Consider the following 17161-nt stretch of genomic DNA (forward strand, 5'->3'; position numbering starts at 1 on the left):
ACTAGACGTTTTAATTTTATTTATTTGATTTTTACCCTGCACCTTTCCTGGCAAAGCCGACAAACATCACACAAAGGGTTCAGCTGCCCCCAAGCATGTGGGACTTCCTCTCCTCCTCCACTGGGTGGGCCAGAGACGGAGTTTGAGGAGGGGCGCGTGGGAGACGCTGGGAGATATGCCAAGGTGGTGGATGGCAGTGAAGAGGCTGGTGGCAAGGTGCTTAGTGCAGCGCACCTCCCACAGCAGGTGGAGGGCAGTGCGGCGCTGTAGGGGGCTGAGCAAGAGCCCCCCCCCATTACTGTCACAAAGAGGGAGGGAGAGGAGGGGATGTGAGAAGCTGGTGAGGAGGAAAGAAAGAGCAGGATGCAAAGGGCAGGAGGGGCAACTATGAGGGAGGGCTGCCCCTGCAACCCACTTCAAGAGGCTTTGCGACCCACTTTGGGGTCCTGACCCACAGGTTGGGCAATACCGGGACAGAGGATGGCATGCAGCAGTCAGCAAGGGCGGCACGTGGGCTCTCTGAGGAGCATGGACTGGATGGCTCTGAGCATCAGGCCTGAAGGGAAGAAGGAGCGTCTCTTCTGGGTCTATGGATTCACCACCTGCCCCATCCTGAAGGTTTGGGATGGGCAACCAGAGCAGAACTAAAACAGGCCCCCAAAGGCATTAGCAGTGCCTCTGCTGACCAGGCCCCCTCCTCAATGAAGCCAGCCCTTTGCCCCAAAGCCCAGCCCACACAGAGGGGCCTGGCACTTGCTTGAGCAAATCTGGGGGAGTTATGAGAGCGCCTCTCCTGCCAGCCAAGCCCCAATCAGGTCTCCAAGAGTCCAGACAAACAGCATTTTTAGGCCTGCTCCCAGAAGAACCTAAGAAGAGCCCTGCTGGATCAGAACAGAGGCCCATCAAGCCCAGGACTCTTTTCTTACAGTGGCTGACCAGCTGCCTCTAGGAAGCCCACAAGCTTCTAAGGCCTTTGGGAGATGCCGCAGATCGAGTCTGTGAATTGCCCTGCAAAACCCACATGCCATGCCCTGAGCTACGGCTCCCCTCAGTCCAGCATCCCTCGGAAACACTGGCCACGCAGGGTTAGAGCTCAACCAGCCTAGCAGGAAGGCTCCCTTCCCCACACTCCAAAGCTCTGCCTCTCTCAGCTTCCCCCCCCCCAATCTGGTGCCCTCTTACCTCTGGGCCATAGGGCAACCGGGAGATGAGCTCTGGCGCCATCCAGTATGGGGTCCCAACCAGGGACTTGCGTCGGGGCACCTCCTTGTTCACTTGCGCACAGAACCCGAAGTCAGAGAGTTTGACCTGCCGGAAAGCAGAGAGGGGGGCATTTCCATGGTGGCGCCACACACTGGCACAATCGAGGCTGGCTCTTGGGGATTTGTTCCCCTGCCACCACGAGCCAGAGTTGTTGTTGTTGTTTTTTTTTTTTTTTAAAGCAACGAGAGGGAGACAAAAGGCTACATCATGTTATGTGGCTTAATTCCAAACACGATCCAAACTAAGCATCAGCACAGCAAGCTGTTTATTTGGCTGAATTTTTATTTCTGAACCCCCTGTCCCAGAGAGGAGCGAAGCCACATCTCTGAGAAGCAAATGGGATCAAGATTCCCGGCATCGGTCGCTTGCCGTATGTGACACAAGGCAAGGGCCCTTGAGAGTTCACCAATGCCATTGCTTCTGTTAGCCCCTCCAGCATGGCTTGGTTTCAAAAAGTAAACGCTGGCTGGCAATTTCATCCACTCTATTAACATGTTAACTGCTTTGGACTTTCCTTCGAGTGGATGAAGGCAGAAGGAAGCATCTGAGGTATGACAGGTGCTATCAAAACACTTTGAAGGCCTTTGGAGAGCACAGAAAATCTTTGGGGAGGGGATTTTTCAATTGTTCTTTATGGAATAGCAAGGTGATTTGCCCTGGGCAAATCAGGGGATTGGCCTACGCCAGGGGTCTTTTGACCCTGCAGGTGCCTTTGAAATTTTGAAAAAGCGTGGTGGGCACCACCACCAAAGGGCTACTGCAGGGGGTGGAGCCAGCCACAAAATAGCTGCTGCAGCTCACCTTCAGTCACACAGTGAAAATTCTTGTGTTGTGGTAGCAGCTGCTGCCAGAGCAACATCTTTAAAAATCTGTACAGCCAATCAGAAGCCATGCTGGGCAAAAGCCCCACCTGACCCTGCTCGCTTTCTAAAAATACTTGGCAGGCGCCAGGAAAAATGTCCATGGGGGCCATGGTGCCCATGGGCACCACGTTGGGGATCCCCGGCCTGTGCCATTGCAAAGATCCCTCCCCTCCACCCTGTGGCACTACATACACAGGTGATTTCAGCCATCGGGGATGGAGTGATCCTGCCAGCCATCAGATGGTTGTAGGAAGGAAAGGACTAGTTCTTGGAAGAATTAATTGCAGAGTGACAGCTGTGCTAGACCCTTGCAGCAAAATCAGTGAACAACCATGGGACCCCCCGAAAGGCAAACACATTTTTATCCCAGTACTAGCTTTTATGGACTTGACCCGTTTGTTCTTGGAAGAAGGCTCTTACCCCCCCCCCTGAAACAGGAGCCTTCCCTCTAGGCCTCCCCCTCCCCAGCTCAAGGGCCGCAGCTGGGGCTTCCAAGACTCACCCGGCCGTCATGTGTGAGCAGGATGGAGTCGCTCTTGATATCCCGGTGGATGACTCCCTGGGCGTGGAGGACAGACAGCGCCTTCAGGACAGCGAGGCACACAGCCGCGATCTGCTCTTCGTTCATTCTAGAAGTGGAACAAGGAACCCCACACCCGTTACCAGTGGCCCTCTTTTCACATTGTTTTGCAGGAGAGGGGCAGAGGGGCAATGCAAACCGGTGTTCTTTCCTTTCAGATCCCTCAGCCCTCTCCCAGAACTTCACCTAGGGAAAGGAGGCAGGAATTCTCTCTCTCTCACACACACCAGAATTACCATCAGTACCATTGTTGGTTTCTTTGCGAAAACCCTCCACTCCAGGCATTTGTGACAACTAAGGAAGCCAGGACCCTTGGATCCCCCCCATTCCAAAAATCCCGGCCAAGAAGCATGGTGCCTGTCATTATTTCAGAAAATAAAGCATGAAACAAAAGAGAGATTTTCAACCATTTTTTCTACCACCACCCCAGTCTCTGTTCTGTTGGCCGTGCTGAGATCCTCTTGAAGTGACAAGGGAGTCTCCTGCCACAAGCAGTAGAAAAGAGCAAGAGTCCAGTAGCACCTTCAAGACTAACAAAATTTCTGGCAGGGTTGGAGCTTTCGTGAACCACAAGCCACCCAGAATCTTGCTCTTTTCTACTGCTAGTAACAGACTAACACGGCAACCCATCGTTATCTACCTACTGCCACAAGGGCATGGTTAGATTACATTGGAGCACTTAATAGACCCTCCTCCCTTTGGCAAATGTTTCTTTCCCCCAAAGGCCCTTATAGCAACACAAGCATGTTCCCTACTCCTTTCAGCTGGTCACAAACGGCACACACAGTTGCAGAAGCACCCTTGGGTGGGGACGGGGAGAGACGCAGCCTGCAGCCATCTGAGAACCAGATCCTCAAGTGGCAGGCAAAAACTTAGGGGTGCCAGCATGGAAAGTGTTTCCTCCGAAGCCTGCTGCAATTGTTACGGACAGAACGGGTGCGTGTGTGTGGGGAGAGAGAGACACAATTTCTTCTACTCCTCACCTGGTGTGCGTGACGATATCTGTCAAGGCGCCTCCCTCCAGGAACTCCATAACGACCCACAGCTCATCACCCACCAGGTAGCTGTTGTACATCTCCACCACGTTCTCATGCTGATAGTCCCTCATGATCACCACCTGGAAGGGAAAGGAAGGGGCGAGTGAGTCATAGGGAAAGAGGAGAGGCGTCCCAGCCCCATACGCCTCTGAAACCGGCACAGAGAGCCCAGAGGGCCCCAACCGGACTAAAAGGCAGGACGTAAATGCTCTAAAAGGCAGGACGCAAATGCTCCGGCGTGATGTCGGTCAACACCTTTCCCAGTGCCCGATAAAGTGTTTTTAAAAGTGGGTGGGGCCAGGTAGGGCTCTTGCCCAGCAGGGCTTCTGATTGGCTGGGCACATTTAAATAATGTCTGTTCAGCGGCAGCTGCCCCCATGGTGCTGGTTTTAGTCTCCCGCTCACTCCTTTTCCCCAGTGTATCTGAGTACGGTGGAGGTGTTCTGCCAGGCTTACAGTTGAAAGCAGAGACAGCCACCCTAAGAAAATGGCCTCCCCACTCCCTCCCCCTCTTTCCATTTCCCTTTTCCTGTTCTTTTTCCTATCCATCTCCTTCCTCCTGAGGCATGACATCTAACAAGATGTTTGAGCAACAGCTTCTGAAATAACACCACTCCTATAGGAATCAACATGGCGTCATATTGCCATATTCAGTGTTATTTTTAATGGTTTTTAATGGTTTTAAAATTGTTATTCTTATTATGTATCATCATTCTGCATGTTTACCTATGTATATATTGTGATGCTAGCCGCTCTGAGCCTGGCTCTGCCAGGGGAGAGCAGGATATAAATAAAACTGGAGTGGTGGACTGATCTGGAGAACCAGGTTGGTTTCCCCACTCCTCCAGACAAAGCCTACTGGGTGACCTTGGGCTAGCCACAGCTCTCTTACAGCTCTCTCAGCCCCACCTATCTCACAGGGTGTCTGTTGTGGGGAGGGGAAGGTGATTGTAAGCTGGTTTGATTCTTCTTTAAGTGATAGACAAAGTCAGCATATAAAAACCAACTCTTCCTCTTCTTCCTCCTTTTCCTCTTCTTCTTAAATTACCCCATATCCCCTGAACTTGGGCTTCCTGTGTGTGTGTGTGGCTCCACCCCCTTGTGCCCACCCCCTTGTCTCAGGATTCCAAAGGGGGCCACAGGCTAAAGGTGACTGGGGACCCCTGTTTTAACAGAGATTTTGGAAGCAACCTGGAGTACCAGCAGTATTGGTTTGGCACACATCGCCCACCGCATCTTAGGGAGAATGCAAAGATGTCCAAGGGCAAAAGAGCAGAGCTGCTTTAAGGGAGGGATTCCCGGCCCAGCTCCGCTCCCCCTCTTTGCCTGCTCGCTTCCAGCCAGCCCATGAATGGACACGAACTGAGGCCCTGGGCAAAGTATTAGCACAGCATGGATGTTTCCATGCGCTCCAGGGCCACTCAGCCACAGGTGTGCAGCACAGATGCCCATGGAAACTCTCCCCACAGCATCAATATTGTTTTGCGCCCTTTCTGGAGGCAGCTCACAGGACAAAGGAAACCAAGGCACTTTTCCACCTGCACACGCTTGCAGCGTTTCTGCTAAGTGGAGGCAGATCCTACTTCTTTCCCCTATCGCGCCAAGAAGGAATTCCCTTTAGATCAGCTTCCAAAGCAACCCACAGCCTAGCAGTTCCAGAAAGCACGTCTCAAACCAGAAGGAATAGCCCTAGGAACAAAGCGTAGGAGGAAGCATGCCTTACCTCTCCAGCCCCCGACTTAGCTACCACGATCCACACAATGGTCACCTCCAGGCTAGACTACTGCAACTTGCTCTACGGGGGGCTGCCCTTGAGGCTGACTCAAAAGCTCCAGCTGGTACAAAATGCCGCAACGAGGATTCTTACGGGGATCCTCGTTGCGGGCTCATATTACACCAGTGCTTAAACAACTGCACTGGCTCCAGCTGGAATATCAGGTCAGATTCAAGGTGCTGGTTATTACCTTTAAAGCCTTACACGGTCTGGGACCTTTGTACCTGCTGGACCACCTCTCCTGGTATGTTCCCCAGAGAACTCTTCGCTTAGATAATAACAATCTTTTGATGGTCCCCGGCCCGAGGAATGTCTGGCTGGCCTTGACCAGGGCTTTTTCTGCCCTGGCCCCTGCCTGGTGGAATAGCTAGTGAGACCAGGGCCCTGTGGGACCTCAAAGAGTTCTGCAGGGCCTGTAAAACAGAGCTATTTCTCCAGGCCTATGGTTGAGGCCAGCTACGGTTCCCTATACATAAATGCTGGCCTCCCTAACCTCCCTGCTACGGTTCCCTATACATAAATGCTGGCCTCCCTAACCTCCCTGCTGCGGTAATATCTTCTTAGTCAATCTGTATTTATGCCATCTGTTTGCCTAGCTGAAGTTTGTGTTTTGTCTTACACTCTAGAGGCGCCTCAGGTAAATGAGGATAATATTTGTATGATTTTATAGGGCTATTTTAAAATGTTTTAATGCTTTTACAGATGTAATGGGACATTTTTATTTTGTAAGCCGCTCTGAGCCCAGTTTTGGTTGGGGAGAGCAGAGTAATAAGTGGAAACAATAAATAAATAAACAAAGGAGCATGGGGGCAGCACGGCCCCAGTGAGCAGCACATGTGGGGCTGAGGCTGGAGGGGAGGGACACAATCGAGGAGGAGCGGGCGCATGAATGAAGGCTCTAGAGAGAGGGGCGCCCCCTCCCGCTGCCCACCTCGTTGAACAGCAGCTCCCGCCGCTGCTGTTTGCGCAGATCCATCTTCTTGACGGCCACCAGCTTCCCGGAGCTCTTGACGGTGGCGATGCAGACGATGCCGGTGGAGCCTTCTCCAATCTTGATGAAGTTGTCCAGGTAGGACCGGGGGTCGCCGGGGTCCACCACCATCTGCAAGGCAGCTCGGAACTGCTCGTGTGAGACTCGCTGGGGCTCGCGCTGCGGGGAGCGGGGCTGCTGCTGTGGGGCTGGGGGAGGAGGGGGAGGAGGCTGCTGCAGTTGCTGCTGCGGAGCCGGCTGCTGCGTGTAGGAGGGCGGAGGGGCAGGCTGTGGGGCCTGTGTTAAGTGTGGGTCAGAGGCGTGCTGGGAGAGTCCAGCGTGGGGGGGCTCTGCATTTCTGGATCTTGCAGGGCCCGACGGTGGGACCCTTGAGGATCCGCTGTGTCCACTTATGGGGCCGTTCAATGTACTTTCTTGGGGCTTCCCGGCTCTGTGCTCCCCCTAAAAAAAGAAAATAAAAAAAGAAGAGTTACACCAAGGGGAATTCCATGGTGCAGGCATGGTGGGGCTGGATTGGGGGCTTTTTCTGCAGGTAAGGGATATGCGAGGATTCCTCAGCCCCCATCGAATTCACTAAGAAAGAGAGCAAGCAAGAAAGAAATCGTCCCAGGAGGGTGGGGGTCGTCAGGGCACATTGCAGCCTGAAATATCTTTTCCTTAAAATGAGACACTGGCAATCATTATGGTGATGCTGGCTCCTTGAACCCGTGTTCTACTGAATCAGACCATCGGTTCATCGAGGTCAGTCTTGTCTACTCAGGTGGCAGCAGTTTTCCAGGGTCTCAGGCAGAGAAAGATCTTTCACATCACCTGGACCTTTTCAACTGGAGATGCCAGGGACTGATCTTGGGACCTCCTGCATGCAAAGAAGATTCTCTGCCGCTGAGCCTCAGCCCCTCCCCTTGAAAGTCAAGGTTATTTTTCCAGCCCTAATAAAGTGTGAAAGTAATAACACACCGATTTCCCCTATGATCAGGTCTGTGTACTTAAAAAAAGAAAAACACCCTTCAGAAGTGCAGGCTGTGTATGTGTGACTTCCCCAGGGCTACGCTATGGTGAGGGTGGCGCTACTACACAGCCTTGCACTGCCTTGGTCCATCTATCGCAGAACTGTCTATGCTGACTGGCAGTTGCTCTCTGGGATCCCAAGGCAGCTCCTTCCCACCCTTCCAACCTCTCTGATGGAGATCCAAAGGTCAGGACCTCCTACGTGATAAGCTGAACTTTCCCCCCTCCCATCTGCCACACCCGCAGTTCAAACTGGGCCTTACCTGGCTGGCAGCACCATGCTGGGGGGTGGGGGGAGGGCTCTGTTTTCAGTCAACACCACCCACTCTCTGGCCCCACTGGGAAGAGGGAAGCAGCATGGCGAAGGGTTATAGGTGAGCTGGATGGGAAAGAGAACTTGCAACTAAAGATGGTGGCATGCTTAGAGGAAGCTGAAAGGTGCCCAGGTTCAAAGGGTGCAAGAGAAGCATCCAGAAAAAGGCTCCGAACATCAGACAGGTGTACTGTAGATTCCCTCGCGGAGAAGGCTTGGAGCTTCCAGACTAGCCACTGCAGAGTTTCTACTGGGAAGGGAGGAGGAATGTCTGTACAGGAGAAGGCTGGGCAGAAGGTTGTTAAGAGAACGGGCACACGGGGAGCACAGAGGAGGAAAGCAGAAGATGTCCTTCAGAAGGAGTGGCACAGAAGGCACAGGAGTGGTTCAGGTTAGTAGAAGCGAGAGACGGTGGCAGGACAGGGAGGTGAGGCAGGAAGGCCAGAGCTGGCTGGAGCACGGCAGGCAGCAGAGCGAGGATCTGCGGCGGAAGGGGTGCTGCACAAGAAACGTGGCCAAAGAACACAGTGGAAGCAGAAAGAGCGAGACACAGCAAAGACACGGCCCCTGTGGTTGCCCTGATACAGGGCCACCACAGCTGCAGAAGGCCCTGGCAGGAACACCATCCACCACCCAGGACGGGCTGAGGAAGACACACAGCCCTGCTTAAAGTGGCTACAGAAACAGCTTCTTTGACTGCTGGTGAGCTCAGGGACCAAGAGGGCGAGAAGTCCATGGTCACCCCGACGGCAGGCCTAAAGAGGGCCAGGCAGAGAACATTTACCTGAGAGCCCCTGACCGGATCGGTGTCGGCTCGTGGATATGTGTTAAAAGGCCGCCCAGTCTGCTGTGCAGTTTTCATGACCCCCTCAGAGATGGGGATGTTAGGGGTACGGATATTTGGTCCTGAGAGGGGCCGCTTTTCCCGGGGGGATTGCGGACTGGTCTGCCCCGTGTACGTAGACTTGGGTCTCTTCTCAGGGCCCTCAGCACGGTCCCTCCTGACCACGCGGTCGGACGGCTCCTTTTCCATTGGGAGCTCCTTCCTCCCCTCCCGCTCGTGGGCTCTGTGTCTGTTGTCGGAGGAGAACTTGTGGTACTCGGGAGGGGGTGGCCGGTGCGATTTGCCGGGGGGCTCCTGCCCCCGAGGGTGCTGTGCGGCCGTCCGGTTGTCCCTGCTCCTCTCCCTGCCCTGCTCCGGCTCGCTCCTGGACACATGGCGGCTCCGCTCCTTGTGCTCCCGGTTCCTGCCGCTTTCCTCGTTCGGGGGCCGTGGGGGGCGCGGTTTGGCCAAGGCCTCGCTCAGGCCGTTCTCCTGGTACAGCTGCTCATGCCGGGCAGGGAGGGGAGGGCTGTCCCTGCGCAGCGAATTGGAGCGCGACACCGACATGTTCTCAAACTCATCCAGCAGCCAAGCCAGGGAACCATCCTTGGCGGTTCTGTTCCCTCGCACGATGGTCTTTACACGCAGGGAACATAAAAAATGGCCGGGGTGGGTGGGGGTGGAGGATAAGACAAGACAACACACACAAACAAAAAATAAGATAAGCAATGTAAAATGAAAAAAGAAATTAAGATAAATGCTCAACATGACCTGAGCGTTGGTCTTGGAACGCACGACAAAACATACAGGCAAGCCGGGGCAGGGGAGAAGCAGGCAGGCAAGCGGATGCTCACACACTGGAGAAGTGGGGCCTTTGAGGAGCCCCCCAGGCCCACATGTACATGGCACTTTGCAGTAGAAGACGACCTCCTGGCCCACACAACCCAATTCCATCCAGATAGGTCACAATGGGTAGCCGTGTTAGTCTGTCACTAGCAGTAGAAAAGTGCAAGAGTCCAGTAGAACCTTAAAGACTAACAAAATTTCTGGCAGGGTAGGAGCTTTAGTGAGCCACAGGCCACCCAGTATGTGGCTCAAGAAAGCTCCTACCCTGCCAGAAATTTTGTTAGCCTTTAAAGTGCAACTGGACTCTTGCTCAGTTCCATCCACACATTCTTAACCACCAATACCAAAAATGATGATACCGCCCCTGAAAAACAGGGGTGAAAGGACACCAAAAACATTTCTCACTTCACCACTGAGCAAGCAAGACTCTTTCCCCCCCCCTCCAGCACTTTAAGATGTTATCTGCTCAATGTGTTACGGGGTTTAAGCCTGATCAGACTCCAGTTCCAGGTACTTTAAGAACTGCCTCTTATTGCCAGCAGATGGCATTTGAAAAAGTCAGAGCTCCCGCTGCTTGTGGCTGATGGAAAAATAAAAATGGACATCTGGCAGCACCTTTAACATTTATTCTAGTATGAAGGACAGAAACAGGCCCAGAAAAAGGCTCTCCACCCATCCACCCTGGATCTGTGCATGCCTCATTTGCTAGGATCAACACAATTTTTCACTCTTCCCATTTTTAAGCACTTTTTTGTATTCTCGTTGCCCCTTGGGCTTGTAACCAAAGCATCTTACATGTCTCCTGCCCTCTGCCTCCAAGGCCCACACCTACTCTCCCCCCCCCCCACACACACACTCCACCAGTGCTCTGCCTCTTGCAAGCTGCGCATTTAGAAACACCAGGAGAAAACGAGGGCTGGACATCTTAGTCAAAGGTGAGCAGCTGATGCAAGAGCCACCCAAATGCCAGGAGAAAATGAGGGCTGGACATCTTAGTCAAAGGTGAGCAGCTGATGCAAGAGCCACCCAAATGCTTAAACTTATGTGACATGAAGAAGAGTTGGATTTTATACGCCGACTTTCTCTACCACTTAAGGAACAATCAAACCTGCTTACAATTGCCTTCCCTTCCCCTCCCCACAACAGACACCCTGTGAGGTAGGTGGGGCTGAGAGAGCTCAAAGAGAGCTGTGACTAACCCAAGGTCACCAAGCAGGCTTCATGTGGAAGAGTGGGAAAACAAACCCGGTTCACCAGATCAGCGTCAGCCGCTCATGAGTACGAGTGGGGAATCAAACCTGGTTCTCCAGACCAGACTCCACTTCTCTAAACCACTGCTCTTAACCATTACACCACGCTGGCTCTCCATGACATGGCTCAGTTATTCCACCTCTGCCAAAACAGAACCCCCTTGCCTGTAAGCCTTCTGGGCAATTCCATGCATGCCTCCACCCCCCCCCCCCCCAGGCAAGCAAGATCTCTAACCTAGTGGGGAAGTGAAAACCATGACCTGCTCCAATCCACAGGCTGCAAATTCTCTCCTGCCAACCACTTAATGGGCAGACCAAACTACTGGAGCGCATTGGACATGAAGACAAGGCACAGTTTTGAACACAGAGCCTCCATGATACTTGCAAAACAGCCCCACAAGGTTGGGAAACTTTTCCTGTATTCAAAGGGACACTCCCTCTCTCTCTCTGCCAATAATTAAAAACAGGAGACAGCCCCTTCGAGGCTCCTGGAGCTTGCTGCAGAAGGTGAGACAGAACTCGCAGAGACACCTGTCAGAATCAAGGGTGGAAGGCTCTTCCCCGGATTGTACCATTTCAGCCTGGGAATTAAGAATTTAAATGCTCCTCCAGAAATAACAGTTCCTGTGCACAGAAAGCCTCGTGTGCCAGGGACAACAGAGTCGCCAGCTTTCTTCCCAACATGCAAGTTTTCCATATGCAGACATGAAAATCCTCCACGTATCTCCTGCAGCCTGAACTGGAACAGTCCATTTACTGCAGCTAGATTCGAGCCTGGTAGCACCTTATGTGTGTGTGTGTGTGTGTGTGTGTGTAAAGTGCCTTCAAGTCGCAGCCGACTTATGGCGACCCCTTCTTGGGGTTTTCATGGCAAGAGACTAACAGAGGTGGTTTGCCAGTGCCTTCCTCTGTACAGCAACACTGGTATTCCTTGGTGGTCTCCCATCCAAATACTAACTAGGGCTGACCCTGCTTAGCTTCTGAGATCTGACGAGATCAGGCTAGCCCGGGCCATCCAGGTCAGGGCAGGTAGCACCTTAGAGACCAACAAGGTTTTCGGGGCAGGAACTTTAAAGAGTCAAAGTTCCCCCCAAAATCATGTTGGTCTCTAAGGTGCTGAAGGGAGCTCTGACTCTCGAAAGCTCATACCCCAAAAATCTTGTTAGCCTCTAAGGCAGTGGTTCCCAACCAGGGGTCCGCGAGAACTAAACCAGGGGTCCGCGAAACAAAGTTTACCACCAGGGGTCCGGCACGCAGCTCTCTCCCTCTCTCTCAGTTGAGCTGCGGCCGCGGCTCAGGGGCCGTGTGTGAGGTAAAGTGCCCTCCTCCTCCTCCTCCTCCCCCCTTTCCCTCTCCTCACAGCGCGGCCGGGTTTGGCACGCGGCGCTCGAGGGCCGGCGGCACCAAGGCGGGCGGCGGCAGCAGCCAATCAGCGGGCAGGATTTTCCCGCTGCTTTTGGCTGGCGGAGGAGGCCGAGGCGCTGAGGACGGGCGGGTGGCAGGCTCCCCGGGGAGGGAAGGTAGGAAGGAGCCCAGGCAGCGGCAGCGAGGAGGAGGAGGTCTTGGATTTGCCTTCCCGTGGCGATCCTCCTCGGCCTCCACCCCATTCCCTCTTTATAGGGCCGTGTCTTCTCCCCCTCGCTCGTCCTCCTATCTCCCAGCCGTTTGTGGGGAGGTTTTGCCTTGGATTTGCCACTCAGATGCACGTTTTCCCCATCCAGATTCTCAAAACTGTGCATGGGGGGTTATTGGCCATTTGTGAATGGGAGGTTTTGCCTTGGATTTGCCACTCAGATGCACGTTTTCCCCATCCAGATTCTCAAAAAACTGCATGGGGGGTTATTGGCCATCAGTGAATGGGAGGTTTTGCCTTGGATTTGCCTTTCAATAAAAAGTTGTTTGTATCATTGAAAGCTCTGCTATTGTGTTTTTCTTTTAAGGCAAAAGATGTTAACATATGAGTTGTTTTTTCTAAACTAAAACCTCAGTATTCAGGTTAAATTGCCGCATTGGCACTCGGAATTTTTATTTTGAACCTTGGGGTCCCTGCACCGAACAAAAAAGTTCTAGTGGTCCCTGGTCAAAAAAAGGTTGGGAACCACTGCTCTAAGGTGCTCCAGGACTCAAATCGAGCAGTACTACTGTAGACCAACACAGCTATCCTCTGAATCGATCTCCATTTAGTGTGTGATTCTGCTGAATGCGTAACCGGGCCCTGACAAGATCACTTGGGGGGGCTGAGAGAAGGGACATTTGCTGACACTAGAAATGTGGTGGTCCTACTTTCGGTACACTCTGTGGTTCCACTCCAGCTCCCCACTTTGCATGCTTAATATGTGAGAGCTGATCCGCAGCTCCTGCCTGCACAGAGCATAGCCCCATGCTGTGAGGCGTATTTCATATGAATCGTGCCGGCGCATAAAGATTTCCTTATCAGACAGCTCAGACCTCACCTAAGCAGCCGAGAACAGCAAGAGGCTGGTTGGTCGGGGAGAGTGGATCTGGAAATGGAAGCAGGGGGTGGGGGTGGGGATGAACCACAGCTCAGGAGAAGAACGGCAGAGGAAGAGGCAAAACAAAGCAGAAGTCCAGCTGCTGAGCCAGCAAGGTCCACATTCTGTGCCCAGAAACTTATAATAATCAACATTAAGTTGTACAGGTAGTTAAACATGCTTTGCACCAACTATCAGCAGGTAGTTAAACATGCTTTGCACCAAGGAGGAGCTGACTCCACACAGCACCCACAATCTGCGCTGCAGCTGTAGAAATGGGAGATTCTTTTCCAGCGGAGGCTTGATAGCAAGATGCAGGTGAGGGGAGGGGGCGGCACAGTCTAATGACTGGTCAGATATGGTCAACTGACTATCTACTTTGACTGCAGTAAAAAAAAAACTTCTATATTCCCCAAGGCTGCTGTTTCTGCTTCCCCCACATACACACACCCCGTAAGGTGTCACCTGCTAGCAAGAACTGCATTTAAGGAACTTGACTTAATTGTTTTCACTAGGCTTCCTGTTCTCTCTTTCTGGATTGTATTACTGCGAGCTGTCCCTGGCATAAAGGCCAAAGAGAACAACTGTGGTGCAAATTGCTCCTATTCCTTGAAATCCCTTGAATGTGGCATTGTTAAGAGGTGTTAATGGTTCCTTGTGTTTTTGAGGGCTGGGCTCCTCAAACTCTTGGCAAATGGCAGAGCTCTCCTTGTACAGGAGGAGGGAAGTGCTACCGTTCACACTGCAGGATCCGGCCCTTTTCCTGCTCAAAGGAGCAAGTCTGTTGATGGTGGAAATCTCTTCTCTGACTCTCTTATGAAGTCAGCTCTTATCCAGCCAGCTGCTTCTCCACAACAGGTGAGGCCATTTCTTCAAGGGGGAAAGCACAACTCCACGTCAGGTAGATGGTTTTATGCATTCATATGGAGAACAAAGGGCAGAAGCTGGACACAGCATTCGAGGCGGATTCCCCCAAAGGTGCTCGGAACCTCCACAAAACAGGACGCAGATAGCCATGAGGAGTCTGATGCTTTGGCTGGGTCTCTGAAGTGTCCCCTGGGGCAAACCAGAGACATTTCATGGGTGCCAAGAACTGCGGCACACAGAAGTGGCGCATGACCCCCACCCCGGGGAGGGCCACCTGGGCCCCGCCCTGCTGCAGCTCCCAACCTGGATTCACCTAAAAGCCAAACAGCAAAAACATAGAGCATCTCCAATGCCAGGTGCCTCACCCTCCCCAGCAAAACTGCCACAGAGTTTTACGAGGCAAGCAGGGGGAGGATCGGGTGTCCTCCACTGCACCATAATCCACATTCTGCCACAACTAGGCTGTGAAGGACACCAGTACAGCAGTCGCCACAAGGAGCAATGAAAGGTGCGGATCAACAGCCGTGGGCGGAAAGCAAGGAAGAGGCGAGGGACTCTGACATGATTTGTGGGCTGCACTCTAGCGGCATGTTGCGGCTAGACCCTCTGGGGTCACCCGCTGTGTCCTGGGCCAAAGGAGGCCAGCTTTTGCCGCAGAGCCAAACAGGAGAGCTCCGGCGGTGTAGGCTGCTGTGGAACTGGAACAAGAGCTCTTGTCTCTCCCTTAACCCCCACCCACAAAGAGCTGCCATAATTACAAGGTACAGATGCTGCTGTGACCTCACTAGGAAAGGCCACTGCCTCTTTGGTCTGGGACAGGACAGTGTTTACTCTCCTGCTTCCAGTGAGGTCTGGTTAGCAGTGAGAGTGCCCCGGCCGGAGTGCCTGAAAAGGCTACTGTCCATATCTGGCTTGTGGTGCCCAACTGCTTAATTCATAAGCGCACATACACAGAGGACAGGAATACAGTTTGTCCAGCGGCCAGGAGACCCATCACACAACATACCTGGACGTACAAATGCACAACTCCTTCCAGTCTTCATGACAACAGCACTTGGCAAGACTTGGAAACATTCCAAGATTCTGGCTTTGCCATCAGTCTCATTTATACTTGTCCTACAGCCTGCAATCCGATGGACCTTTCAGTTCTCCCTAGATGTATTTCTGTTCGCTTTAGGGTCCTGAATCCGGTTTGCCAGGTGGAAACCAGCCAACCCTACCAGCGACTCCCATTTCCACCTGCTCCCATCATGAATACACACTGCTGAAGCAGACTTCCTGTGCCATTTCCACAGTAAAAAAAGAACACTAGAACAGCTCCCACCCCTCCACCCAACTTCCATACAGCTAAGCACAGCAATTTGGAGCTGGCAGGTGAGCTGTGGGGTCAGGCCCAGACTGGCAGGAAGTGTAATCAATGTTTCCCTGGTCAACTAATTCTGACTGCTCTCCAGGAGGGCAGATCAGCAACCCGCAGGGAGAAAACTCTCCCTCCCTTGCCCAACAAGCTTCTGATTCTGACTACACAGACTGTTTGTTGTCAGGATCCAGCATCCAACTTGCACCCGGCACTGCACTGGTCCCCTGAGAAGGGAGACACTCCACCCCCTGTGCCCCTAGCAGATCCCCAGGATACGCCTGTGAAATCAGAGCCGCAGCTGCTTCTGTCCCCACGAGGCAGACTCGGCACTCACACAAATCTGAAGAACCCTCTCCTTCCATATGTCCCTGCACACTAATGATGGTCATCAGGCAGCCATCTGCTGGCTCTCCCACCACTTAGGGCAGCCTGCCTGGCATCCAGCAGAGCCTGAGGCCTTTTCCACCATGGCTCCAGCCCTGTGGAGTGGGCTTCCTGAAGAGGTGCTGTAAGGCCTGCTTGCTTGCCAGGGCTCCTTGCTTGCGCTGTTGTGGCCCAGCTCCTGGAGAATACTTTGACCAGTGGCTGGGCTTGTTGCACATTTCTCTGAATGTGCCCGAACAGCACACCAACCCACCACATCAAAGACATTCAGGCAGTGGTGAGCCTCAATCTCATTACGTATCAACAACCACAGCAGTTGCCAGGTCTGTGCTTGGATCAAGAGGGAGACAGGCTTGAGGAGAGGGGCTCAACTCTCCAGTGGGCTGCATCTAAAAATGCACAGGAAATGTAATGCTTACAGCAAGCTCAGCAGTCAGAAGCCTGTCTAGGAAAGGGGTGGTGGGGGTGGTGGGGAAACAAGACTTTTGAACTAGGACAGGATTACCCATTCCTGTCCCACACAACCTCCTTCACCTTTTATTGGAGTCAAACTCAAATAATTGCCTCCCCATCTCCAAGACTCACCCCTACTTGGCTGAACTCATATTTCAAAAAAATTTTCTAGGAGGCCACAAGCTATGGACTCGGGAGGTACGAAGGCAGACTCAAGACCAGCTCACACCACACCCAGTGATGAAGGCAGCATCATTGTATCTGCCCACACGGCCTTTTGAAGTCAGATGCCCAGGAGGTCTTTCTCCGCCTCCCCTACCCTCCCCCCAAACAAACGACCACCTTATGCAGACGTCTACTACGTGGCTGCCTTCACTGGGGGGGGGCACTCTCTTTCGCCCTTGTGACAATGGAGGGGAAGCCCAGTTACCACTCAGCTGTTCCGCAGTCACATGCTTTCATCCCACAGACAGGTGGAGCAGAATTAAGCCCCGGCACGGGGTCCGAGCGCCGCTGGCACCCCTACCTTCTGAGAGCCAGTCTGGACGGCCGTAATGCACACCGGATCCACCAGCGGCTTGGGCCGCTTGGCCGACTCCTCGATGATGCCCTGCCATTGCCTAGGCAGCCCCGTGAACTTCTGCTCCTGCTGGTCGTAGCCCGTGTGCACTCGGTGCTCGAAGTTGGAGGGGGCAGAGATCTCGATCCGTTTTTTCTTCTTGCTAAACATGTTGATGCTGGCTAGCACGCCTGAAAGAAAGCAGAGGGGACCCCCCAAAAATTTTTAATATGAAACTACCCAAAAGAATCAAGCAAACAGCACCAGCGTGAAGCTTCCCCAAATTTGTCCAGTCTGC

The 17161-nt window shown here is 53.0% G+C and overlaps 1 protein-coding gene across 2 annotated transcripts in view; it reads right to left on the bottom strand.

Moving 5' to 3' along the window:
- Positions 1–17161, bottom strand: part of PAK4 (p21 (RAC1) activated kinase 4) — a 60094-nt gene that overhangs the window by 2997 nt on the left and 39936 nt on the right. Inside the window, exons 2-7 of one of the 2 annotated variants that reach the window (XM_056847645.1) lie at positions 16831–17054; positions 8614–9288; positions 6449–6949; positions 3690–3823; positions 2629–2755; positions 1183–1308 (exon numbers count right to left, since the gene is read on the bottom strand). In XM_056847645.1, the coding sequence (XP_056703623.1) occupies positions 1183–1308; positions 2629–2755; positions 3690–3823; positions 6449–6949; positions 8614–9288; positions 16831–17034 (1767 nt within the window). In that variant the 5' untranslated portion in view covers positions 17035–17054. The remainder of the gene's footprint in view (positions 1–1182; positions 1309–2628; positions 2756–3689; positions 3824–6448; positions 6950–8613; positions 9289–16830; positions 17055–17161) is intronic. The other variant, XM_056847646.1, reaches the window with a different exon arrangement.

This window comes from Euleptes europaea, chromosome 3, assembly GCF_029931775.1.
Source record: "Euleptes europaea isolate rEulEur1 chromosome 3, rEulEur1.hap1, whole genome shotgun sequence".
Taxonomy (NCBI): domain Eukaryota; kingdom Metazoa; phylum Chordata; class Lepidosauria; order Squamata; family Sphaerodactylidae; genus Euleptes; species Euleptes europaea.